Below are 24577 nucleotides of genomic sequence, written 5' to 3'. Positions count from 1 at the left end.
TGAGGCACAGAGACCGAGGCCCTTCTGGCCCCTTTGGAGCAAATTCAGTGGTGTCGGAAACACATTACTTTATATTCCACACACTCTCACACACACACACACACACACACACACACACACACACACACACACACACACACACACACACACACACACAGACACTCATTTGCATACACATATGTGTGTACAGTATGTTGTGTGCAACCTGTAATGTACATTTATTTATGTAGTATATTCTCTTAAAAGCACAAGTCCAGCAACACACCTCAGAGGCGTCCACTTACAGTCCAGCACAGGCAAGGGTACAAGTTCAGCCAGTATTTCACTGACAGACGAAATGAGAAAAAAGGAGGAATGAGAGGAGGATGAGACAAGTATTTGTCCACCCTGAAATAACACCAGACTGTCTGGCTTTCACAGGTTTTGGAATTAACAATACATTAGCCCAAGGGCAAAGAGCTACCGTTAGCAACACCATAACTCGTAATATGAGCTGTCATGGTCCGGGCCGGCTCAGTGCTACATGGAGACAGCTCTGTATCCCCTCCAGACACTTCCTTGTACAGCACTTAACAGTGAACTCTGAGAGAAGAGCCAGAGATTCATCATTTATATTGCTCATCGTTCAACACTGTGTAACCAGTGCTGCCCCAACAACAGTCTTGAGATGTGCTCACAGCAAAACGCTGGCTCCTCCGTCCACATATTGCTAGGGAGAAGACTTTGGGGATGGGTTTATTTGTGTGGGTGTGTTTTTAAATAATTACTGCCCATGTAAGTGTTTGTGTTTGTTTGGTGCACACATCTTTGTGTGTACATCTTTGTGTGATGGCCTTGTGCGTGTCTTTTATGTGTATTTGCAGTTGTGCCTGTGTGTGTGTGCACGTGTGAGAGTGCAGGATGTATTTCATAGTTGAAAGAGGCGAGCGTGTCTGTACTCCAGAGCGAGTATGAACTTTCAGACACCACCTTCCTGAATTTAAACATGTGCTGATTCCCATGAGGTCATTGTAAGCCTCTTTTTTTTGCCTTTTGGCAGTTGGAGCCTGTGCTCAATCGTAGACAAAGACCACTCATTTTTCCACACCACTCCTTCATAGTTTGAATACATATTATTTTATTATAAGTACAGTTCAGTAGTTACAAAACAAAGCATCTGCCATGAGGGTACAGCAAACGGAAAAGTTTACAGCTCACAAGACAGCTCTGGGTGAGGGGCATAGGGTTGGGGTGGGAGGGGACTGGAATGCTCATACGCTGGATTAGTAAAACCCAGGCAGACACCTTCAGCTCATTTTCCCAGGTACTGCACTACAGAGAGAGAGAGAGAGAGAGAGAGAAGAGAGAGAGAGAACGTCTACAGGAACACAGCCAGCTTGAGCCATATGACCAGGGAAATAGATGCATCTTATCGGTCAGTTTTGGCCAATCACTAGCAGGTCCCAGTGCGTGCTGCTACACTCGGTGCCCAAGTATACAATAACACGCTACTTTTTCTTTTTTATGTTTGGCTTTTCTCATTACCAGGCGGATATGGAAGGGCTGTAGGTCTTATGCTAAAAGAATGCATTATGCCAGAAAAAAGAAGGGTTTATTTGCAAAGGAAGGAATGGGGACCCAACACTAAGCTTTGCACAGGTCATGACTCATGGCCTATGCTCTTATCAGATGGCTGAGGCTGTACATGGTGGCATGAGCTTTTAAAGGTGAAGAAAACTCTTCTTGAAAGGGATATTTCAGAGACCAAAAGAATGGTGATCAGAGATGGACTGATCACAGAGAATTTGTCAGCGTTCACAAGAGAACAGAGGTGGGAGGGGGGAAAGTAACATTTCACAATGTCAAGGGACACACAAACACACACACATACACACTTGTCATTTTTAGTTAGTTTTTAACTTTGTACTGTATAGACTGGGTTTAGAATTACTATCACAGTGCAAAATACTTTTGGAGAAAACAAGAGAAACCCCTCTATGTATGTTTGTATGAGTTATGTATATACTGTATGGGCATATGCTTGCAGCAATATGAGAAGATTGTCAATCTTTTCTTTTTTTCTTCTTTTCTTTACATTGTAGAAGGCAAAAAGTACAGTACTTGAAAAAAAAAATCCATTCTAATAGCTACCATCTAAAACAGCTAGCTGTGTAGATGCAACAACAGATGACTGTATCTAAGGCTAGACAATATTTGTTTCCTGCTTTTTTTCTTCTTTTTAATAAGTAAATACATCAAACCATTTCAGTAGTCAGTAACACTTTGCAACATTGATCTGTGGCAGTATATTACAAATGTTTCTTCAACACTATTTTTTGTCAACACTATTGTCCTTGACATATACAGGAGAGATAAAACAAGATGGTGGTTTTCATTTTTCATCTAGCATTCTTTATCATCTTTAGTTTTCAAATATGTCAGTTGGTGTTGATTCATAACATGAGTCTGGTGTAAACTAGATATTCTTGTCACGTTGGTACTTTCTCTTAGAGGAATACAATCTGACTGTTATACTTCTGTTTTAACTCACTTTTATTTTACACCTAACTCCACACATTTCATATTTGTGTATGAGCACATATATCACTCTCTAATTAAGAAAGGTGAGGAGAGACCACTTTAACAATCTTTTCTTCCAACACACAGGCCTCTCCTTTCCTTTTAGTTGCCATGGACCATAGATCACCATGGCTACCCCACCCTGCATTCACCCAACAACTCCACCTATGTGTCATCGCATTGTTGCCCCCTCCTCTTATAAAGCACCAGATTGTCGGAGTGAGCGGTTCTACTTCAGTCCTGGTTGTTGGTGCCCTTGGGAGTGTGTGGGGTAGGAGAGATGGGTAGGCCTTGACGGCCTCGGACTGTGCTTGGTCTCCCAGGTTAGCGGGGCTTGGTCACTGAAGGAGACTGTGCTCTGGGTTGGCCGGACCGGGGGTTTCGGGAAACAGTCATGTCCAGTCAAAACCATTGTAGCATAACAGAGGTGTGTCAAAGGGCAGTGTGGATATTGTCATGTCTCTGGTTTCCAGAGGAAGCGGCAGAATGTGAAGGTTGTGTGGTTGTGGAGAGGCTGAGCATGTGGGCCGAGCTCTCCGCTCTCCTCCTGTCTGTTCCACATCAGCTGACTGAGCACTGCATTGCTTCTACTTCCATCTTGGATAAAGGAATGTGTTGCACTCATAGACATTGGACACGCAGGTAGTATTTTTTAGCCTTTTTAAGCTTTTGTTTTTTTTTTCTCTTTTTTTTTTTCACAATGTCAAAGCCAAAAACAGGGACTGCACAGAACATATGGCTACAAGAAAGATTCAAGAGACGTTGAACAAATGCGCTGTGAAGCCAGTCTTTTTTTTTCTTTTTTTTCCCCACAGTTTTTTTTAAAGTGTCCAGTCCACTAAAAGTCAGCAGGTCTCATCCTCTCTGCCATGCCTGCAGAGAAGCGCCGATTGCTCCTGCTTCAGCGTAATCCATCCATTGTTTTGTCTGTTAGTTTGTTTGTTCTTAAATAGTCTGTTTTTAATCAAGAGTTTGTCTTCTTCGCCACCTCCACCATCATCATCATCATCATCATCGTCATGGCCCCCAGCGCGTGCTTCCAGATGGTGTTAGTCTCTGTTTAGAGAGGCGTCGTGCATCTCAGAGTCGGCTAGGTTAAGCTCGGGGGACAGAGTTGGGCCGAAGCTGCCGGGACCTTCCTCCTCTGTGGCCCACAGATGAACTGCGGTCAAGAGAACAAACATTAGGGTTGCTCTCTCTCTACCTCTCTTGCTCTCTCTCTCTACCTATCAAATCACACACTGAACATTTTATTTGACACCACACACTACACTACACACACACACACTAACAAATGCACACACACTCATACACAGATAGTGTGTACTGTCTCAGCCCTTCTTTGTGCTGATGTTAACATAGCTGACTTTATTTCTGTTGGAATAATGAACTAGGCCTGCATTACATTGCAAACTGCAAGCTAGGATTGTATCTTACTGATGAAGATCCATGGCAAATCATTGACTTACAAATGGATAATGCATGCAATGAATGTAGGAAGTTAGATGTGCTAAATATATTGTGCTGGTGAGTGCAACATGTTTTTGCAAGGTCATTGTAAAATATGATGAGGCCATATTGCCACTAATAAGTGTTTATTATTGAATGTCACTATGCTTGTTCAAAAAAGTGTTAGCCAACTATGTCTACTGTTAGGAAACTGGAGAGTAATATCCACTACTGGATTAGGTCAAAATACTTTATTATTGACGGAGAGAATAATAGAGACAATAATTGTCAACACTGTCAGTTTTACTGAATGTAAGAAATAACTACGAGTGCATTTGCGTAGAGATAAAGTTGCTGGGCAAAGGTGACAGAAACAGTAACAATAAAGGACATATGATAATTGGCAGATTTTTCAGACTTTTTCCAAGCAAGTTGTATTTTCTAGATAACGGAAATGGGACATTATGAAGTTGAACTGGGTTGCGCAATTATTGCTGAAGTTTGAATCTAGCAAAAATGCTTAGTCTTTCTAATTATGTTCTTCTGCGGTTTGAACTAAATAATACGAATGGTGTTTCATTCCCTCAACAACTTCTGGGGAAATTATTTGCCAATAAAATCTACAGAGTGCATTTCCGTGTCATGTTCTTTTAAAGTGCCTCCATGAAAGTGACAAAATTAAATTAAAACATGCTTATATTTGAGTGTGCTCGCGCAAGAACGCGATATCGGAATGAAATGAAGAGACAGAGCAGAGCCATGGAAAACTAATAACGGGATAAAACATCGTCATTTAGTTTTGCCAAAGAGCAATAACGCTGACACCTACTCTCCCCGCATTAGGCACACAATCACACCGTCACTCTCAAATCAAGATGTGTTTCTTAAAGCAGTCCACTTAAAGCGCAGTTGTCATGTGGTTTAGAAAAAGCTGACGGAGATTAAGAAAAAAGAATTAAAGCATTTCCGCCTCGTCTGGTACTAATATTGAGAGATGTGGAGATATGAATGCTTCTCTAACAACCGGAACACCAGTGATTAATGATACTATTTCACACTTGAAATACCCTTGCCCGGACCCGCAAACAAATTTAAACGACCGTCATTTCATAAAGTTAACTTTTGAAGATGGTCATATCATGCTGTCTTAATCCCTTTGATATGCCATAGGACTTTGACATATCACTGAATATCAAAAGCGGCCATTTCGCTCTTGTGCAAGCCTTTTCTTGTATGTCTCCCCACGTATTACCAAAAACAGTTGCTAGAATATGCATCAACGTACTCTGGCCACTAGATGGCGGTGCAAGCCTTCAGATTCAGTCTCCACAAATGCACCTACTCCCCAGTATCAATTATTCAGGTCCCATTTACCTTGCTGTATACTTTAATGACAATAATGCATGTGATGCTTATTGACAAACTTACCCATTTCAGTATAAATAGATGGGGGAACTAACTGATGCCATATTTTTGCAGTGATAATTAAATTATTAAAATAATATGTGATATTAGTAGTAATAATATATTGAATTCCCCAGGTTTTAAAGTGCCTAATCTCCCAAGGGTGTTTCTTTTTTGTGAGTTCCTCTTAAAGAAACTTTCAGTAATGAGTTACAGATTAAGCCCCATATTTGATTTTCACTCTTCATTAACTGAGCCACCTGGAATGCCATTATTTAAGGACGCCTTCTCTGCTCCCCAAACAACTGCCACTGTGGTTGAGAGATCAGGCCAACTTTACAGGTTTTATAGACTGCTATTTTTTTTCCTCCTTTTTTTAGTAGGCCTGTGTGATTTCCCAACGGCACCAATAGCGCATTGCAACCCAAGAGAGAGAAGCACATATGCTGCATTCCACAAGCATCATCCAGGAACACCCTGCCAATCTAAACATGTTTTGCCCTACGAATCGCAGAGGTTGCAATGCTTTAGCCATCAAATAGCCCACGCACAGAATTACGGATGAGTGATGCACTCGTCTGAGCATCAGATTCTAGAGAAGGTCAGCACTCCATTTATCCATCATTAATCCTATGAATTATTATTAACGAGCATGCTGCTACAAGACATACAGTATTTGGTATGGTTCCCACAGGCAAGGTGCAGTACTCAAGCCCAGGATGCAACGACTTGGAGCACAAAAGGTTTTTTTCTCCCCTCTACAGGTCAGCTTGGGTAGTGCATATATAGAAAGAGCATTAGGCTGCGAGAGGCCCTGGAAACTAATACAAGACATATGGTAAGAGGACTCATAGCTCCGGGATCCATCTTATGTTAATACATGTGTCATGCTTAACAGAATGGATAAATGAAGAGGCGGACAGAACAATGGGCTAACACAAGGCTCTGCTAACTAGGGCCAAGACGCTGAGGGATACACTGGTGTGTCTGGGGTCTTCAACCTGACATTTGCACAATATATGAAGGCAAAATGGCTTCTTTTGCATCCATGCAGCAAATTTGCTACAGATAAAAAACACTTTGCAAGGGAAAGCAGCCATTCGTCATCTCCTCCTGACATCCTCCTCAAAACACTTCCCCCTGCTTGTGGAATAATATTATGTTGGGGTCTATAATCATTGGATGTCTGTATTTTAGTTTTCCTGTTTAGAAAGTATTTCAAGATACTGATTGTTGCTCTATGTGTTTCTCTATTTAACCTTTTGAAATAAATCTGACTCTATATACACGAGCAATCCAGCACAGATGAACTAATGTGAACTAGTGTTAAGAGTACAGCCATTTTAGAAAATATCTTGTCAATTCATCATGAATCTAAGGAAGTGGGGAACTACATTTTTTTAAGATGTGTGCTAGACTTTCTTTTGTGTTTCCTGCCCCGCAGGAGGCCCCAGTGTCTGCTGTAGGAGAGTGGTTTGGTCATGATATAGATGTGACTTCATTTGTCTGCCTTCCACTCATCTCGTGATCTCAATGACTGCAGCCACTATGGAAGGTGCCTCTCAGCTCTTTGTTCTCCCGCAGGCATCCGGCACGGCTGGAGAAGTGTTGTTTTTGGCAAAGGTAGGCCTCATTGTACAGCCCAGTATTTATAAATATGTAAATACAAGTACACACACAGACATACACACACGCACACACACATGCACTCGTGCGGCTGAGCGTGAGGAAGTGCACCCAAATCATATTTTTAGAAGGTTTTAATGAATACAGGATGTTTATGAATACCATTTGCTGTGATTCACAAAGACTAGAAGAATCCGCATTCACCACCCCCACCCCTCCCTCAAAGCGAAACTAGAAAAACGGGCGCATTTCGAGTCGAGACACAGACGATTGTTGTGTTGGTGGTTGTATGGGTTCACGTCCCCCCCCCCGCCCCCCCCCCCCCCCTCCTCAGATGACTGGCTGCCTCCATGAGGTGTGCGAAAGGAGGAAAAATCAAGAGACAAAGTTGTACATGTGGCACAATTTAAAAAAAGGGATCCCTCTTCTCTTATTCCCCACTGGTATGGAGAACAGGAGAACAAACCTGGATTCCCTTTTGCTGCGAACATATAACTAGAGAAGCCAAATAAAGGGAACACGCTCAGATAAAATAACTTTACTCCCCACCCTCATGAGGAGCTGAACCGGTGAATAAAATCACTGAATTTAGGCACCATCACGACCTAATATGACTATTGTGGTGTAGAGATAAAAAATAAGTTGAGCTACGATGTCGACGGCTCTGTGACTAACTGAAAATCACTGAAAACAACATCCTCCTCCACAACGCACAACCCTTGTCTATGACACACAAAAAAGCCTGTATAGGAGAAATAAAATGGTCTTGAGAAGATGACAGAAATACTTGAGCGAGCTATCTGACGTCTTCCCAAACTCTATTTCTGGGGCAAAAAGATTTCCACGCAGATAATACCTCCACTGAGCAATTTAAGCCCAAACACTGATGCAGCAATCTGTCTTCTGTGCCTGATAGCACTTTCTCTCCTCTCTTCTCCAAATGACTTTACTTTCATATCTAATTATATTTGCTAATGATCTTATAAGAGAATAATGGAATGTGCTTGATCTATTACCTTTTTTGCAACACATAAATACGAATGTGAAAATGGCTAAGCACTTGTGATCGCCCCCCACTCCCTCTTTTATTTATGACATCAATATTTGTCAAAATATGTAATGTTTCCCCCAAAACGACAGCAGCCAGAGTGACTACTGCTGCTGCCTTCTGAATGTGTGCTTGTGTGAATCGTACTGAAGCGAGGCGCACTGACGGACTACTTTGGACATGTGTGGCAGTGCTATGACCCCTGGGTGTGAGTGGTGCAACATGTGAACTTATAGGTGATTTACAGTGGGGTCAGGCTTGACCAGACGACCCCCCCCCCCCCCCCCCCAAATCAGCCTCTCCTCTTATGTTACAGCCTGGCCTTCTGTGCTGTCTCCTTGACTCCCTCACTGTGAAAATAAATGTCTGTACAACTCTTTCTTTATTCCTCTGTTTTCCTGTTTTCTCAGTACAACACAGACTTCCTCGTGTAACAACTCTATTCACAACAGCCAGAGCTAGATGAACTGCTACTGTCTACTGTGTCCGTACATTCATACATTTATCTAGAACTATCTCTCTCTCTCCCTCAGGCTCTCCCTCTCTTGCTCTGTCTCTCTCTGTCCTCCTCTCCTTGTCTCACCTCTGCTCTTCCTCTCTTTACCTCTTAACTGTTCTCCCTCTCCCTTACCATGGTCCTGGATACTCTCTCTCCCCTTCTCTCTCTCTCTCTCTCCCTCCCTCTCTGGGGCTGGTGCGGAGATGAATAGGCCCAGCGCCCCTCTGCCAAGCCCCGCCCTGGCCTCCTCTCTTAAGCCCCTGCTCCATTCTTCCCTCGCTCGTTTTCCCACAGGCCCTGGCGACGGCCACGCCATGACAGACGCACTAAACCCCCCGCATTAATGGAAGGAAATGGCATTCGATCTCCATTTGATCTCCTAATCATTTCTGCTGAAATGATAATTAGCGCCCCTTAGAATCCTCCCGGAGAGATAGATAGAGGGAGAGAAAAGGGGAGAGGGGAAGAAAAGAAAGAGATAGAGAGAAAGACAGCAAAAAAATTATACTTCAGTCACCACGCCATATTCATGGCCGATAAATACATTTTTTTAAAAAAAGGAATATCCTTCTCGCTGTTTTGTCTTTTTACTCACATACGCTGACACACATACACAGACATACACTGAAACACACTGATACACTCACAAATTACACACATACACACACAACCCCCTCGGTTTGCTGGCGACTGCTGTCTGTGATTCTTTTCAACTGACATAATCCTGATTGATTCGTTCAGCAGATAAAAACTCAGGCCACTTCTGCCCTTTACTGTGGGAACATAATACCAGCCTTTATTCAGCAACAATGTAACATAATGGCGATGGAATGTGCCCAGGGAGGGAAAAAAGGCCACGTCTTAAATGACTGTGACACTCTTGCAGCTCCAGCACAAGCTGAAGTCTGACGTTTAAAAAAAAAAAAAAAAAAAATCATTAAGAGGCGATTACCAAAGTGCTCCATAGCTAACAAGGTTGAATCAAGGCTGTTGCGTAAAAAAAAGAAGTTGTCATTGTCTGTTTTCTCCTCAATGGTCCCTGATTTAGTTTTGTGCGATGAGGCTTTGGCCTGTACAGTGTTCTAGATTCTTCTCCTCTCCCCCTCCTCCCTCCATTTTAAAAAAGACGCTTTTGTTTGACAACAGGAAGAGATGAGGTCATTTTTTGTTCATCGGGGCTCATTTGAGTATGAATCATGCTTTTTATTTCTCTCGGCTCTACGTGGGGTGAGCAGAGCGAGCAGCGCCGGTTGCTGCTTAAATAGGCCAAACTCGCCTGCCGATGACAAGAGGCTTTAGCAATATGTTTTCTTATTCGCCTGCGCCGGAATAAAAATGAAACATTTGAGTCGCATGCAGGGGGTGGCACACTCACAACTAAATATCACCTGTCAAAAAACACTACAGCCTCCATTATACTATCTGTCCCCGTACCAGTAGTTCATCAAGCGAACACACGCACACACTCACGCACACACACGCACGCACACACACACACACACGCACGTACTGTACGTACACACACACACACACACACACACACACACACACACACAGAGTGTATGTACAGGGGCCTGAGAGTCTCAGTGTCTGAGACAGTCTAATGATATTCAGCAACTCCCTTTCTTGCTAGCATGTCTTGTATTAATTGTGTGCTCTAATCTGGGAGCCCCGGTCCCGGCGGAGAGCACGGCGGTATTATTCGCAGAAGCGCCGCGCACCGCGCACCGCCGCCGTATCCACTTACTCATTTTGTGTGGCGTCGGGCTGCGGTGGGAAACGCGGCGGATGCCGAGCGCCGAGCGCACGGGGGCTCAGTCAGTCGGCCACGCTGCCCCTAGACGCCGTCCCCTCAGAGCTTGCGCGCGCGCGCGCGAGAGAGAGCGACGCTGTCTGTCACTGCGCAGATTGCAGGAGCGATAGAGTTAGACACAGCGAGCGAGCGAGCGAGAGAGAGAAAGAGAGAGGGGAGAGAGAAAGCGAACGAATGGTACTCTCTGTGTGTGTGTGTGAGAGACAGACAGAAATAGTCACAGCAAGAGGAAGAGAGGAATGGAAGGAGACACAGTGCCTTTAATCCTCTTCAATGGGACCTGTCAGTGCTACTTCCTCCCCAGGTCCCCCCAGCAGCCTCAGAGATCACCTGCCATCCACTCAACACCTTAGTGAGGGAGACAGCCAGGGGAACAGCCCTCCACACCCCACCCCAGCCTTCTCCTAGTGAGCCAGCCAGAAGCACTTTAACACTTTAAAATACGTCTGGGAGAGAGAGCGACCGAGAAAGCTAGAGAGAGAGAGAGAGAGAGAGAGAGAGAGAGAGAGAGAGAGAGAGAGACTAACAGGAAGGAGGAGGGGTGGGACTGACTTGTCTGTGCTGCCAGTGACAAGTGATGGAGGCAAGCTTTGACTAACTCTGTGTTCGTTTGGACTGAGATGAGAGAAAACAAGGCGAGTAGCGATAGGACTGCTATACTCCTGGGAACGAGGCAAAAAAGAAAGTGAAATCACAAGTCTTTAAAAACTAGTCGACACTAGCAGTCAGAATCCTCAGAGGGAAGATTATTACCACGATTTTTTACACTTACACCAAAGGGTTCAGTAACCCACAATTGCTGTCCTATATTAATCCCTCAAATGAAAAGATGAAGAAAAATAATATACAAGAAAGGGAAAAATAAAGAATTATTAAAGCATCTTCAGTCTAAGACACTCATCTGTAGGTTGATCTTTCTAGTCATCACCCCCCCCCCCCCCACACACACACACACACACCTCCACCCCCTCTTCTCAAACTCCAACATGGTGGTGAAGCAGTGTGATGGAAAATCACGAGCACCTGGCTGATTTTTTAATGTGATTTCGCCTGCTTTCCCTGCCAGTCTCCGATGATTCAACAGTTCCCAGTCTAACATCTGCTACTTACTCTTACTGGGTCTCAATTAAGACAGAGCTATTTATGAATAGACTCTTCTTTACGTTTCCGACTTTTTTCTCCGCATATCGATGGCAGGATGGCCACCGAGACTTCCCCCGGCTCTAACCAGATGTTTCCAGCACGGGGTCAGCGAAGGCCCTGGCGTTCAGCGTCCAAGCCGCTCTGATGTGCACGTGAACGCGGCGGGTTTCAGGGGTCGCGTAAGCCATCAGAGAAAAGCAGGATGCGTCCTGTTTTGTTGTGATGGCTGTTAATATGTCCTGCTATCACTTTAGGTAGAGGTAGAAAAAAAGGGATAGTTTTAAAGAAGCGTTCTCAGAGGATCCCCTCCAACCACGGCTTCCAGAGTGGATAATTAGCAGAGATGAGGGGGCCCCCCGGGAGCTCCTTGCTACCATCACCTCCTTCTCCCCGCTCCTCTCCTCTCCTCTCCTCCCGCCACACTCACTGGGTCTGCTCCTCACCCCTCAGCCACGCCACAGCTCATTCTCTCACCACCCTTCCTATACTTACACAATCATATGCACCCCCACATATATCTAATAGCATTCTTTAAATGAATACAATTACACCATTGGCATGGGATTGCCTCAGAAATGCTCAGCAATTGCAGTAGGCATATGTATGAGCACATTAAAAACAAGCAAAACTGGAGTTAAAAGAAGAAAATATCGTTTTCAAGGGGGGCCATTTTTCTTCTCGCATTTAAATTAACAATGCAGTGTCGCTATACATACTACTGTACAACATGCATTTTCTCTATGGCAGTCCAGTTACCTCCAGGGCTATTTTGAAGCCTGGGTCTGTGCTATTCTCCAAGGTTGTCACCAGGCACTAAACCCTTGCTCTTTGTCTGAAGGTTCAGCAACCCCTCTGGACCTGTTCCTTTCTCTCCTGCACTTTGGTTTTAATTTACGGCCTCGGCGTGGGAGAATGGATACATGTGGAATTATATCACACATTACAGAGTGCTGCAAGTATGTAGCATGAGAGTGTGTCTGTGTGTGTCTGTGTGAGTAACCGAGTGGGAAAGAGGGAGACAGTAGGGTGGAGGGGCTCTGTCACATACACAATTTTATTTTTATATCTTACCTGGACTGGACCTCAACCATATCTAAACACATTCAGTTTATAATGCACTCCTCTCCTTGCCTCTTTCTATCTCAATCAAACACACACACACACACACACACACACACACACACACACACACACACATGCTATACAGACCTTGAAATGAAACATGCAGGAAGTATAATTCTTTGTCTTGCCCACACATGAGACCAGTAAGTCTGATGTCCTTAACCAGAAATGTGCAGAGAACAGATGAAACGAAATGAAACACGCCTCTATAACAAATCACATATTCAGATCTGCATTCTGATTGCAAACTGTGCCATTGTTTAGCTTCCCTTATTTACTGTACCAGCAGAAGTAAGACGTTGTTAGAGAACAAAATGTCAAACTATTTACGTGTCCGGGTAAGCACTTACGGCAAGTCCCTTTTCATTTGACACAACCATAAACACTTGCGTGAGATCAAGAAATGCTCTTCAGAGACCGAGGCTCCATTCGGAGCTGACAGATATGGCATGAGTTTTCCATGCTGCCTCGCACAGACAAGGGAAATCCATTCAAGGAGTAGATATGAAAAGAGAGAGCTTTTTGACTTTTAAAAAAAGAAGAAAGAAAAGAAGAAACAGAGAGAGCGAGGGAGAAAAGGGAAAAAAAAAAAACGTGAAGGCTGTGAGTCGTCACTGTAGATACATCTGTAGGGATGTGTCCTGATATGGTGGAAATTGACGTATCAATTTAAAGCGCTACCCTTCTTTGCCGTGTGTCTTATTTATGAACGTGTAGGAGAGGAACAGGGGCGGCTCAGCCCACTTGATAAATAAAATAGGCAGCGCACTCTGTGCCGGTGTCAAAACGCAAATCTGCAGATATCAATTATTCATCCCTGAACCCTGTTTATGAAGCCCGGACGCTCTGTTCTAATACCCACGGACAAAACATATCAACAGTGTGCTGGACACAGGCATTCTGCAGAGCCATTACTTTGTGTACTCCTTTAATTGAGTCTTCATAAATTACCAAGTAGGTCAGGTCCTCTTAGTTATTTTTCTCCGTTCAGCCGGTGTTGCTGGGGGAGACTGTAAGCAGTAGGAGGTATCTGCTGGTGGGCAGCACGATTGTTCTTAAGGGTATATAGTGGTGGGAAGGACAAGAGGAGCGCCAGAGAAAAAGGAGGAGAAGGGAGTGGCACAGCTCCACTGTATGGCCATCAAGAAGGGCTTAAGTGATATTAAGCCTCACGTACATCTTACTCCTCCTATTCAGCAGATTAACAAGGGTGTCTGCTTCTCATGGCTCAAAAGATGAAATAAAAGCCAGTGCCGAACAGCTTGTGCCTCAGAAGGACTACTCATATAAACGCTGTGTGCCATGGCTTTACTTCTATACTCAACAGAAAAAGATGAATTACTAGAAACATTTTAAGTATTAGCTGCAGTTATACTAAAAGTACAGCTTAAGACAAAACATTTGTATTGGTAACAATAGTAGTCGTAGTAATAATATAAAAAGTGCTGTGATAGCTTTTGTAACTGTAGTAGCAGTGTTAGGAATTAATGCTGTGGTATCAGAATTTAATCAGAATGATAATAATAAGACTGTGGCAGTACTAACTTGATAGAAAGCGATAAGGAAGTAATAGGTACACTCACTGTTCTACTTGCAATTCTGCAGTTACCCCCACAATTATCCTGTTTTGTTCACTTTCTACTCCCATTGTGTTTTGGCAGGCCGATCCATAACATTCCTTTTGTTCCACTTCAATCTCCGCTCTTTTTCCCAAGCCTGAGAAACTTCAGACATGAGAACCATTAGCCGTTTCTAATATAAAACCAGTGAAATTTACCTGGGATTATAAGTCATTGACAAATAACCTTGCTGATAGATGCGAACTAGATTTTGTTCAAAGCACTCCGACAGCCTCAAAAGAGATTAGCTCAGTTCTTATCAGGTCAGGGATGTCACGGGGGAAATGTGTTTAAAGTCACATTGATTTATTGAAAGATTTTCCAATAAGGAGACGTCTCTTGACTTCGAGACAAAAGTGTGTGTGTGTTTGTGTGTGTGTGTGTGTGTCTGTGTGTGTGTGTGTGTGTGCTTCATACTGGCGGGGTGAACTTTTCACAGCTACAAAGGAAAGCAGACAGAGCACTGTATTTGATGCGAAATAAAGCAAAACTGTAACAAGAGATGTCTTTTTGATAACTCCAACCAGCTTCTCTCCACCCGGCCCCTCTGTCTCTCTGCTGATCATCTCGCTGAAAGCGGTGATGGTGGGAGTGTAGGCTGTGGAGGACAGCTGTCAGGCCGGCCTTAGAGAGCCCTTTGTTCCCCAGAGTGAGAGATGTGGAGAGAGGGGCATTAAATTGACACTATTACCTTCTTAAGAGTAATTATGCACCTTTTCGCAGCAGCAGTCTGTGGGAACCAGAGGCCTCTGGCCCTAGGGTCCCCCGGAGAATGGAGGGATGAGAGATGAGTGCAGGCACTATCACTCCACACTTCTTGCAGTGAGAAACCCTTCCCTGTTTCCCTGCACGTCCCTCCCTCCCTCCCTCTCTCTCTCTCTCTCTCTCTCTCTCTCTCTCTCTCTCTCTCTCTCTCCGTCTATCTCCCTCTCTCTCTCTCTCCCTCTCTAGTGCTTGCCTGCTGCTTCGTTTGATCTCGGAGGTCCTCTGGCACCCTGGGGAGCCGTCCCACCATTCTTGGCCCGGTGTGATCCTGGGGAGCACCTTCTGCTATCTATTTTGTGACCATACTGTCACCCCACCACGCAATCCTGTCCAAACTCTTTCACACAATCTGTCAGCCACGGCACCTTGCTACTGCCCTGAACCCGGGCTGTCATGACAACCTGAACGTTCTAGCCACAACGGCCACCGACATCCCCAGAAGCGCCCCACGTCCAGGGCTCTGGGTCCCAGCAGACCGCTCGGAGAGTTTGTTTGAATCACACCACTGGGCTAAGCCCTGTAAATGGACTCTCATACTTTATAGTGCAGGCGACCGTGTGAGTGTGTGTGAGTATGAGTGTGTGTGTGTGTGTGTGTGGGTGGGGGGTGTGCTTTCTAAGAGCCCCAACTCAAAGCAGGAATGGCTATTCTCTGAGGTGCCGCTGTGGTCAACAACAGAAGCAGGATAATATTTTTATGTTATCAGAAACACTCCCACGTTTGTTTTCCTCTGCGCTCGATGGCGGCTGCTCGGGGATGACAGGAAATCACGGCGTTTGTTAAAAAGCCGCCCCCCTCCTTCCTCTTCCCGCCTCAGCTGCATGGGAGCGTGGGAGGACGGAGAGCACAATGATCTCTTGTTCAAATGAAAGGCTTTGTGTATTCATCTATAACTGCCCGCCATGCAAAGATAACCAGCCGGACTGCAGATCGATAAATAAATACGAGACGGGGGGAAAAACAATGAAATATGAAGGCAGACAAAGAGAGTGAGAGAGGGAGATTGAGAGAGAGAGAGACAGAAAGAGAGAGAGTTACAGAGAGAGCCCTCATCTCCTTTCATTTCATTGTGTGATTAATGAGGTCTGACAGAATCCAACCTGAGGTCCTCTCTTTAACAGTGCATCCTGGTCAAGCCCAGCTCCCACGTCCAGGAGCATGAGGCTCTGCTGCAGGTGGGCGTGTGTGTGTGTGTGTGTGTGTGTGTGTGTGTGTGAGCGCGCTCTGGGTTAAACCAGCGGCGGGGGAGAGGCAGTGCCTGCGGTTCACGCCGGAGGTTATCGCCGAGGGACAGCAGCGAGTGTGCTGGGTGGCGACGCGAGGGAGAGCCCTTATTTAACGTGGCGCGCCGCGCGGAGAGGAAACGCTGCTCGGCGGGCGCGTCTGTGTATCGCTGAACAAACAGCGCCTCGCCGCCTTAAAGCCTGCCTGCCCAGAGGCCGATCAAACGGCCCAGTGTTTGGGTGAAACGATATCGACAGAATGTCAAGCACAACAAGCGCTGCAAGTGAGGGAGGGGGAGGGGGTTCACACACATACACACACACACACACACACACACACACAAACACTATCAGAGACATCCTCACACACACATACACACACACCGCAAGACACACATTCTCAAACATCTCGCTAACTGTCAATCAAGAAAAACAGTCAGTGATTATGGATGTGTGCAAAAGGAGTGGATGTGCGCGCGGCCAGATTGAGCCAGAAGTGGGTATGGAGCCGACAGATAGCAGAGCAGAGGGATGGATCACTCCACACTTACTGTACAATACAGTTGCATTTCAATCGCTCATGTTTGGCACAAATCTACAGATGATAAATTAAGCCCTGAGTGAAGAGAGACAAAAAAATACACACAGAAAACATGATGGGACTATATCTGGTTCAATAGTGCGCCTGAAGCCAAAAATGAGTAATCTTTGGGCAATTGTGTCCGTTCGGATGGAATAGATTCAGGGCCGGATATCAGAGGCATGTGCAAATAAAGAGTTTCAAAAAGAAAGAAAAATCAAAGGCAAAAGCCAAAATCCAAACACAGCATCAGAGGGTTATAAATGAGCCTGTGGTAGAAGCACCCCCCAACCCCCCCCCTCACACACACACACACACACACACACACACGTACGTATATACATCCCTCACACAATAACACTCATGTGACCACCACCAGGGCAGCATGGCCTGGATCAGGAGCGAGGGGGTTCTGCTTCTCATCTGCAATCGCACATGTCAGGCGACGAGCGCCAGAGCCCTGTCCGTCACGCCAGAGCACCCCCCCCACACACACACACACACACCACCCTCACCCCCACTCTGCTTATGCACGCCGCTCGCCCGCCCAGGGTCCCAGCAAATCTCACACTGCCTTTGCGAGGCCCCCAGGGGCTGCCCAGCAAAATGCCTGTCAGCTAGCCCGGGCACCTCCCTTGGGAACCATCCTGTGCCAGTGGCCCCTGATGACCTCTAGGTGGTGCAAGTCTTTTGTTTGTGTGAATGCATATTTGTATGTGTGTGTGTGTGTGTGTTGCGCATGCGAGGGTAGACTTTGCATGAGACAATAAAAACATTAATTTGCCCTGAAATCATTCCTGACGTAAATGTAAAATGGTGCCCATTGGAACCCAGTAATGAAGCATGCTGCATCTCTGCAGCTCCTAATTTGACTAGTTAAATGACTCCATTACGTGTCTAACAGACAGAGGCAAATCATTTCTGGTCAGTTGAGGCTCACTTACCCGCGTCGATGTGCTGGGGAAAATGTAAAGTCTATTGCGCCTACTTGTGCCTTTTCTGTCTCTGCCTCCACAAACATCTTATTACTTTACCCTGACAAAACAAGGGGGAGGAAAAACAACAGTCCTGGGATGGCTTGCTCTCTCTCTCTTTTCTCTCTGTCCCTCTTTCTCTGTATGTGTGTGTTGGCATCCCTATGTTAACTTCAAATCCAGGAGAAATGATCAAATGATGCATTGCTCAATAAATAAATGAATAATCCAAATCTGTCTCTTTTTCCCCCCTCCCTTCAGTGACGGGACGTTTAATTGGGACTGGTGTAGTGATAACCTTGTCAGAGAAAAGCATTTTTGCCTTCATTGCAAAAGTGGAGGAGGGGGATGATTAAAAAATATTGAATTATTAAAGAGACTGCCTGCTGTCCATCACTGTCACTTAACACATGTCGATGGAGAGACGTCGTCCTACCAGTGGCGGCATGGACATCTGTTTCCAATAACAACACCCCAACCCCCCCCCCCCCCCCCCCACACACACACACACACATACACAATCATTCTGCAATTGGCTTTAATTAATTTGTTTGTTTGTGTCAAAAGCTCCACACATGCATACACAAATCACGCAAGCACAACCATACACCTATCTTTTTGTTAATGATCTCTGTGTGGATTCTACTGAGGATGCTTGCCCACTGAGAGACTGGCATGTCTGAACACGTTTAGCTTCATATGTGTGAACAAAAACCACACACACATGGACACACGTACGTACGCTGCACGCGCGCGCACACACACACACACACACACACAGACACACACACACAGCTTTATGAAGCTAGAGACGTGCCATATTTGTAATGTGTAATAATCTGTCTGGTGTAAGTCGTCTTGGGTGACAGGTGCATGTCTGTGCAGGCGTCTGCAGACGGTGGCTGATTACGTAAGCGAGACTCATGCTGTCGGGTGAGGTGGAGTGGCCAGTACGGCAACAGACTTAAAGCTTGGTAATCACACAGGCCAAGATCATCCCTGATGTTCCTTTATACTCAGAGACACATATGTACACATACGCACAAACACACACACACACACACACATGCTTGTGTGTCGCAGTAGTGAGAAGAGGGAGCTTGAGTTGACAGGTGAGATTAGAGAAGGTGTCCTTTCACTGAGAGCTCACAGGGTCGTGGAAAAACTGAATTGATCCCTGGCACCTCACCGTGTGAGCTAGACATGAATGAATTCATCATCTTTACTTAATAATGGTGACAGACTCATCAGAGACTTTGTGTACCATTGGGACGTGGTCAAATTCTTAAGTGCCTTTAAGTGTCTGACTGTCTGTCCACTCATAAAACTGGATGGCAAAATGTCTTGTGAAAAAGCATGGCGCGAGTCTCAGAAATAGTGGTAGTGGGCCCACCTTTTAAAATCTAGTGTTGGTCTCCAAATTCTTTCCTCTCATGCATGAAAACACACACACACACTTTCTCTCTCTCTCTCTCTCTCTCTCTCTCTCTCTCTCTCTCTTACACACACATGCTCACACACACACACACTGGGTGGCTGGGTGATGCTGCCCTTGGGCACTCCCTCTGTGGCACTAATGCCACCAGCTGCTCAGCGCTGGCCTGAGTGAGACAGCCTGGCCTAAGTCTCACGTCCATAAACGGCTTAATGCGAAAGGTAATTATGTAGTCTGATTTCACAGACGCTGGATTTAAGAGCTAACTATACCAGCGCTCTCTTCATGACACATGTCTGGGGCTATTCATAGCCGTGGTCAGGCGCCTGACGAAAAGGTAGAAAGGCTCAGAGATAAATGGACAGATAGATAGAGGTGATTACACATTTTAAGGTTCAATGTACAGTGTATTTATACTGTGTCGGGGTATATACTCTACAGTGTGTTTGGTACAAACCTGAAGACATTCATTACAATTATTATGAAAATTGAATACACAGTTTACATAGATGGCAATAAGAATGAATAAACTCTATGTACTATGATGTGCTGGATATTGTACTTTGATTTGTCTCTTCGGTATCTATTATAATACCTAGAAGGTGCATTTAGTCATAACAGACATTCTCACACACACACTCACTATTTCTCTCACAAAAGCTGTCGTGTTCACATGGTCAGTGAGTAATATAGACATACATCTCCACTGGTGTGTTGGAGCAGTGGGTGTGTGTGTAGATTGGGGCCTTATCTCGTGCAAAGAGCGCTGGAGTGGAGTGTTTTCAAGGCCTGGCTGCCCCCGCCAGCTTCCTCTTCCTCCTCCTCTTCCCTCCCCCTCGCTTTAGGTTAACATTGCTGAGCTTTTTTTTTGGGGGGGGGGGGGGTGGGAGGGCGGAGGGGGGGTAGTTGTGGGGGGACTGTTGATCCTCCTGAAGAGGACAGATCAAATATTCCACTCCAGTCGGAGCGCGCCTTCCGTTTCAGGGTGCAGATATGATTGGGGTTGACGGACGGGGCCGGGGGTTTGAAGTCTTAACAGACAGCGCTACTTTGATATCCTCACTCACAGTGTATCACCAAAGACACAGGGAAGACAGAGGGAGAGGGAAAAGGGGGAGGTGTGTGTGTGTGTAGGGGGGTGGGGGTGATGGTGGAGGAGAGGAGAGGAGAAAGAGGAATGAACAAAAGCATCTGTGGAGTGGTCAGGGCCAGCGGCAGCTTGTGTCGGAGGCTTTTTGAAGTTTAATTCGCCCCCCTCTTTCCCTTGCAACCCCCATCCCTCGCTCGCTCTCTCTCTCTCTCCTCCAGGCCCCCGCTCCCTCTCTCTCTCCGACTCTTCCTGCTCTCTGCTCGCACCCGTTGGCGACACGCTAGATGGTGCTGGTCCAGGAAAGCGCAGCTGAGCGACTACCCAGGAAAAGGGCTTTATCTCCACACACTTACTCTGTTCCACTGAGGGGACTTCTAAGATCACAACGGCCAACACAAAAGCCAGACTGTGTGGGCTATAGATCAGCCGGCCTCTCGAACACACTCTGAAGGCCACAACATACTTTGGAGACATTAGATGGTTTTTTCAGAGTGACCATTGGGCCAGACTCAAATCAATGAAGAGTGCACCTAACAAGATGCTAGAAAAACTATAAAAACATGTATTTAAACAGTCATCTAGAGACTCTGGAAATACCCTAAACTGTAAACCATATCAGGTTTTAGCTTTGGGATGAATTATTGTGATGGCTGTTGGTAATTTTCATGTTACTGAAAGTATAATCTGCTAATTGTAGAAAAAGTCCACAAAGGATGCTATACAAGTAGAGTTCAAATGTAAGATGCAGAGCAAAAATGACTTAAAGACAAAAGCATACTTAAAGGCATGCTAGCAACAGATTCATCATGTCTTTTGAGACTTGAATGCTACTGCCTCTTTTTCACACACAAATGTGATGCTGTATTTGATTTATCATTTTTAGTTTATGCCAAGCAGTTTAAATTATTTTTAGCAATAGCAAATTCTTTTCTCAAAACCTCCAACATAAACACCCACATACACTCACACAAACCTAAAAAGGACCAAACGGATGTCATGTTTCGATGGCAGTGATAGAGTTAACAGGTCGCTGTTTTCTTTTTTCCCCTTTTTCTTTTTAAATGTCTGCCGTATAAACAGATTTTGTTGCTGCTTAAAGTGGGCTCGAAATTAAAGCATATCGTTTTACACACATATTGCATGCATATTAGCCAGCCCCAGCTGCCCGTGTCCTGTTCTTAAGAGCCATATGATTAAGTTAGGCGAGCTGGATATCAGATAAGATTTAAACCCCCTTCTCCTCTCCTGCTCCCTTTTGCATTTTACTGCTAACTTATTAAATGGAGGGAAATGGCATTATTTCTCTGAGTGTATGTGTAATTATTGCCACACACCTGTGACTCCTGCCATCTTCGACAGGAGGCGAAGAGGATGAGGGAGGCAGGAGACAAGAGGAGAGCGAGCGGGAGAGAGAGGGAGATGTCGCTTTGAGCAGCGGGAGTTCTCATTTAAGGGGAAAAAAACACAGGAGGAAAAACAGAGAGCTTGTTAATCAGAGTCTCTCTGTCACTGGCAGTACATTGATATCCTAATGATTCACACGCACAAAAAAAAAAAAAAAAACGATGACATCAGAGCCCCCTGATGTATGCAAAGCTCTCCACACTTCCAACAAAACTTCAAAAATTAAAAGTGAAATGACAATCCCCCTCCCCCCCATTTCATTGTTTTTGGGGGTTTTTTTCATTGTTTTCCACTTTCTCTGGACAGCAGACAAGGAGAAAAGAGGAAAAAAGAAGAAGTCATCTATGCGTCAAATTAGCCAAATATGTTCACTCTTGCACACTGCAGAGAGAGCACGGCGCTTGCTTCTCCTCTGAATGCAACATTTGACTGAATGTTGATCCTGAGTCCTGAGCCAAGAGTTTGGTTTTTTTCACTGGACCACCCGGTGGAAGGCAACATGTGAAATAGCACTCAGAAGACAAAGGAAATTACCTATTAAAGATGGAGAAATGATCTTCCTTTGCCCTCGCTCCAAAAAGTGACTCACGATGTTGTAATTGTTTACCTTTGACACTGACCATAATTCTTACAGCCGATGCCGCTGTAACTGAATATTTCAGCATGTCTTTTTCAGAAGCCAGGCTGTCTTCCTTCTCTCCTTTTTTCCCTCCTCACTCTCTCTCTCCCTCTCCCTCTCTCTCTCTCACACACATGCGCACACACACACACACACAAACACAGCACTTCAAACCTCTAAGCGGGCACACCGGGGCCTCAAATGTCATGGAATCACTTCCAGTGTGCCTTCAATGTCCACACCAGCCTCACACGGAGCCTTAGACAGACACATGAGGAGAAGATATCAGGTTGTTATGTTTGATATACAGAATGTGCCTGGCCCTCTCACCAAGATCCATCAACAACTCGTCTGGGTCACCTAACATGTGACCTTGGTGTTCCCTTGCTGGTGATTTTTTTTTTTTAACTTCCCTCAATTTTTTTTCCCCTCGCTGACACTCAGTAAGGGGCTGTGAATAAAATCTAATCACAGTGGTGGGCTTTACTGTCAGCCCTGCTTTCCTGCTCTGATCTAAAAGCATGGAAATAGCAGCATTTTCGGTGTAATGTTTTAATAGAAAACAGATGGCCGCAGATGTAGGGCCGCCCAGTGCTCGGTGACATGTCTTTAATATTTTAGAGTGGTCTTGCTGTAAATGTAGAAGCAGCTGTTTCCTCCTGTTGTAAATTCTGGAGTTTTTAATTTGTGATTGACAGCTATTGGATTTACTGTAAATTACAGGAATGAATATGGAGGCATGGCAACGCCAGTAGGGGGTGGGTCGGCAGGCGGGGGGTGGGTGGGTGGTTATGCCGTTCATGGCTGAGTAGATTTATCTTTTCTCAAGCGTTGCTGTGTTTATTTTTTCACCATTCTTCCCCTTCTTCATCCTCCTCTATCTTTTTACTGCTGAGCCACAGTCTGTTTAAACACACAGCTGTCCATCCATCTCTATATGCCCTGATATTTAAATGTACATGAATATTAAAGAGTTGCGGCTGGCTCGGATGTGGTGGGGGTGAGGTGTGGAGGAGAAGAGAGGTTGGTGATTGTGTCTCTCTCTGTGTGTGTGTGTGTGTAGGTTCTGAGTTCCTATTCCTATGTGTTTGTTTTGCTGCTGTTCGTTTAGTTTTAATGTCAGCCGTGAGCACAGTTCCCTTGACGCTGGAGGTAGAGGTGATTGTCATCAATTCGTATCTTGGCATTTAAACCACCTGCTTCAAATACACGCATTTGAAATGCAAATAAACTGCATATGCCCAGACAAATTAAAAAAACACGGGGAGTAAACACTTTTGAAGTCATAACTTTTCCCCATTTTTTTTCCATCGGGGAGTTGCACTGTCAAATGTTCTTTTTCTTGAGGAGGCAACGGCAGACAGATAATGCCTTTCACTGCAAACCTGCATAATGCTAACTGATTATATATTTATTTCTGGTTTTGTTCACAAGGCATTGAGAGCGTTTCTGCTTTTTTTTATCTTAGCCTGAGCATGATTCCCCATGCCTCTTCTTGAGCATATTCGATTAACTGCACTTTTCCCCTCCAGTTCAGACTCAGAAGAAAATATATTATGCTTTCCTTGTTTTTTTTTTCATTCCCTGACGCTACTGTTATTTAAACATCAATAGCTATACATCTTCTTTAGCATTGACCCCTTTCCATATTGATATTTGTATATGATCATTACTTTTCCTCCTTGTGCTTTGTCTCTCTGCGTCAGCTCCAAGGTGTAATATCCAATACTGCTGTCTTTGCATTCAAAGGGGGAGGGGGGGGGGGGGGGGCAATGGCCTCAGTTCCACTTCACTGTATCAGACAAGCCAATAGATGACATTAGGCAGGACAGCTTTTTAATGAACGAAGCGCATCATTTTTCATAAAGTGTCTATTTGGACATGATGGTGTTGTGCTAACCAAATCAGTGTGCTACACAGCCCTAACTCTTTTCTCTCGTTCTTTTTTTTGTTCCGTTGCTTTGCCTATTTTGGGCCAGACTGTGTGTAAGCGAATACGCTGATAAGGATGAGCTTTTTAATCAGGCAGATGGGCAGTCAGCTTAAATGCTGGGCCTGCATTGTCATATCACCATCATCACCACAATCATCATCATGATCCTCAGCAGGGACATTACAATCGTCAAAGCTGTCATCATCATCATCATCATCATCATTGTCATCATCTCCACCATCATCATCACCAACATCCTCATCAGCCTGGCT

General features: G+C 45.0%; 1 protein-coding gene across 8 annotated transcripts in view; it reads right to left on the bottom strand.

The window, feature by feature from the left end:
* Nucleotides 1-1093: 1093 nt before the first annotated feature.
* Nucleotides 1094-24577, bottom strand: part of znf536 (zinc finger protein 536) — a 160025-nt gene continuing 136541 nt past the window's right edge. For all 8 annotated transcript variants that reach the window (XM_042061667.1, XM_042061669.1, XM_042061671.1 and 5 more), the window contains one exon: nt 1094-3721. In XM_042061667.1, the coding sequence (XP_041917601.1) occupies nt 3609-3721 (113 nt within the window). In that variant the 3' untranslated portion in view covers nt 1094-3608. The remainder of the gene's footprint in view (nt 3722-24577) is intronic.

Source organism: Alosa sapidissima, chromosome 14 (genome assembly GCF_018492685.1).
Source record: "Alosa sapidissima isolate fAloSap1 chromosome 14, fAloSap1.pri, whole genome shotgun sequence".
Classification (NCBI taxonomy): Eukaryota; Metazoa; Chordata; class Actinopteri; order Clupeiformes; family Clupeidae; genus Alosa; species Alosa sapidissima.
The sequence above is the reverse complement of the archived record's forward strand: the minus strand, read 5'-3'. Positions and strand labels throughout refer to the sequence as shown.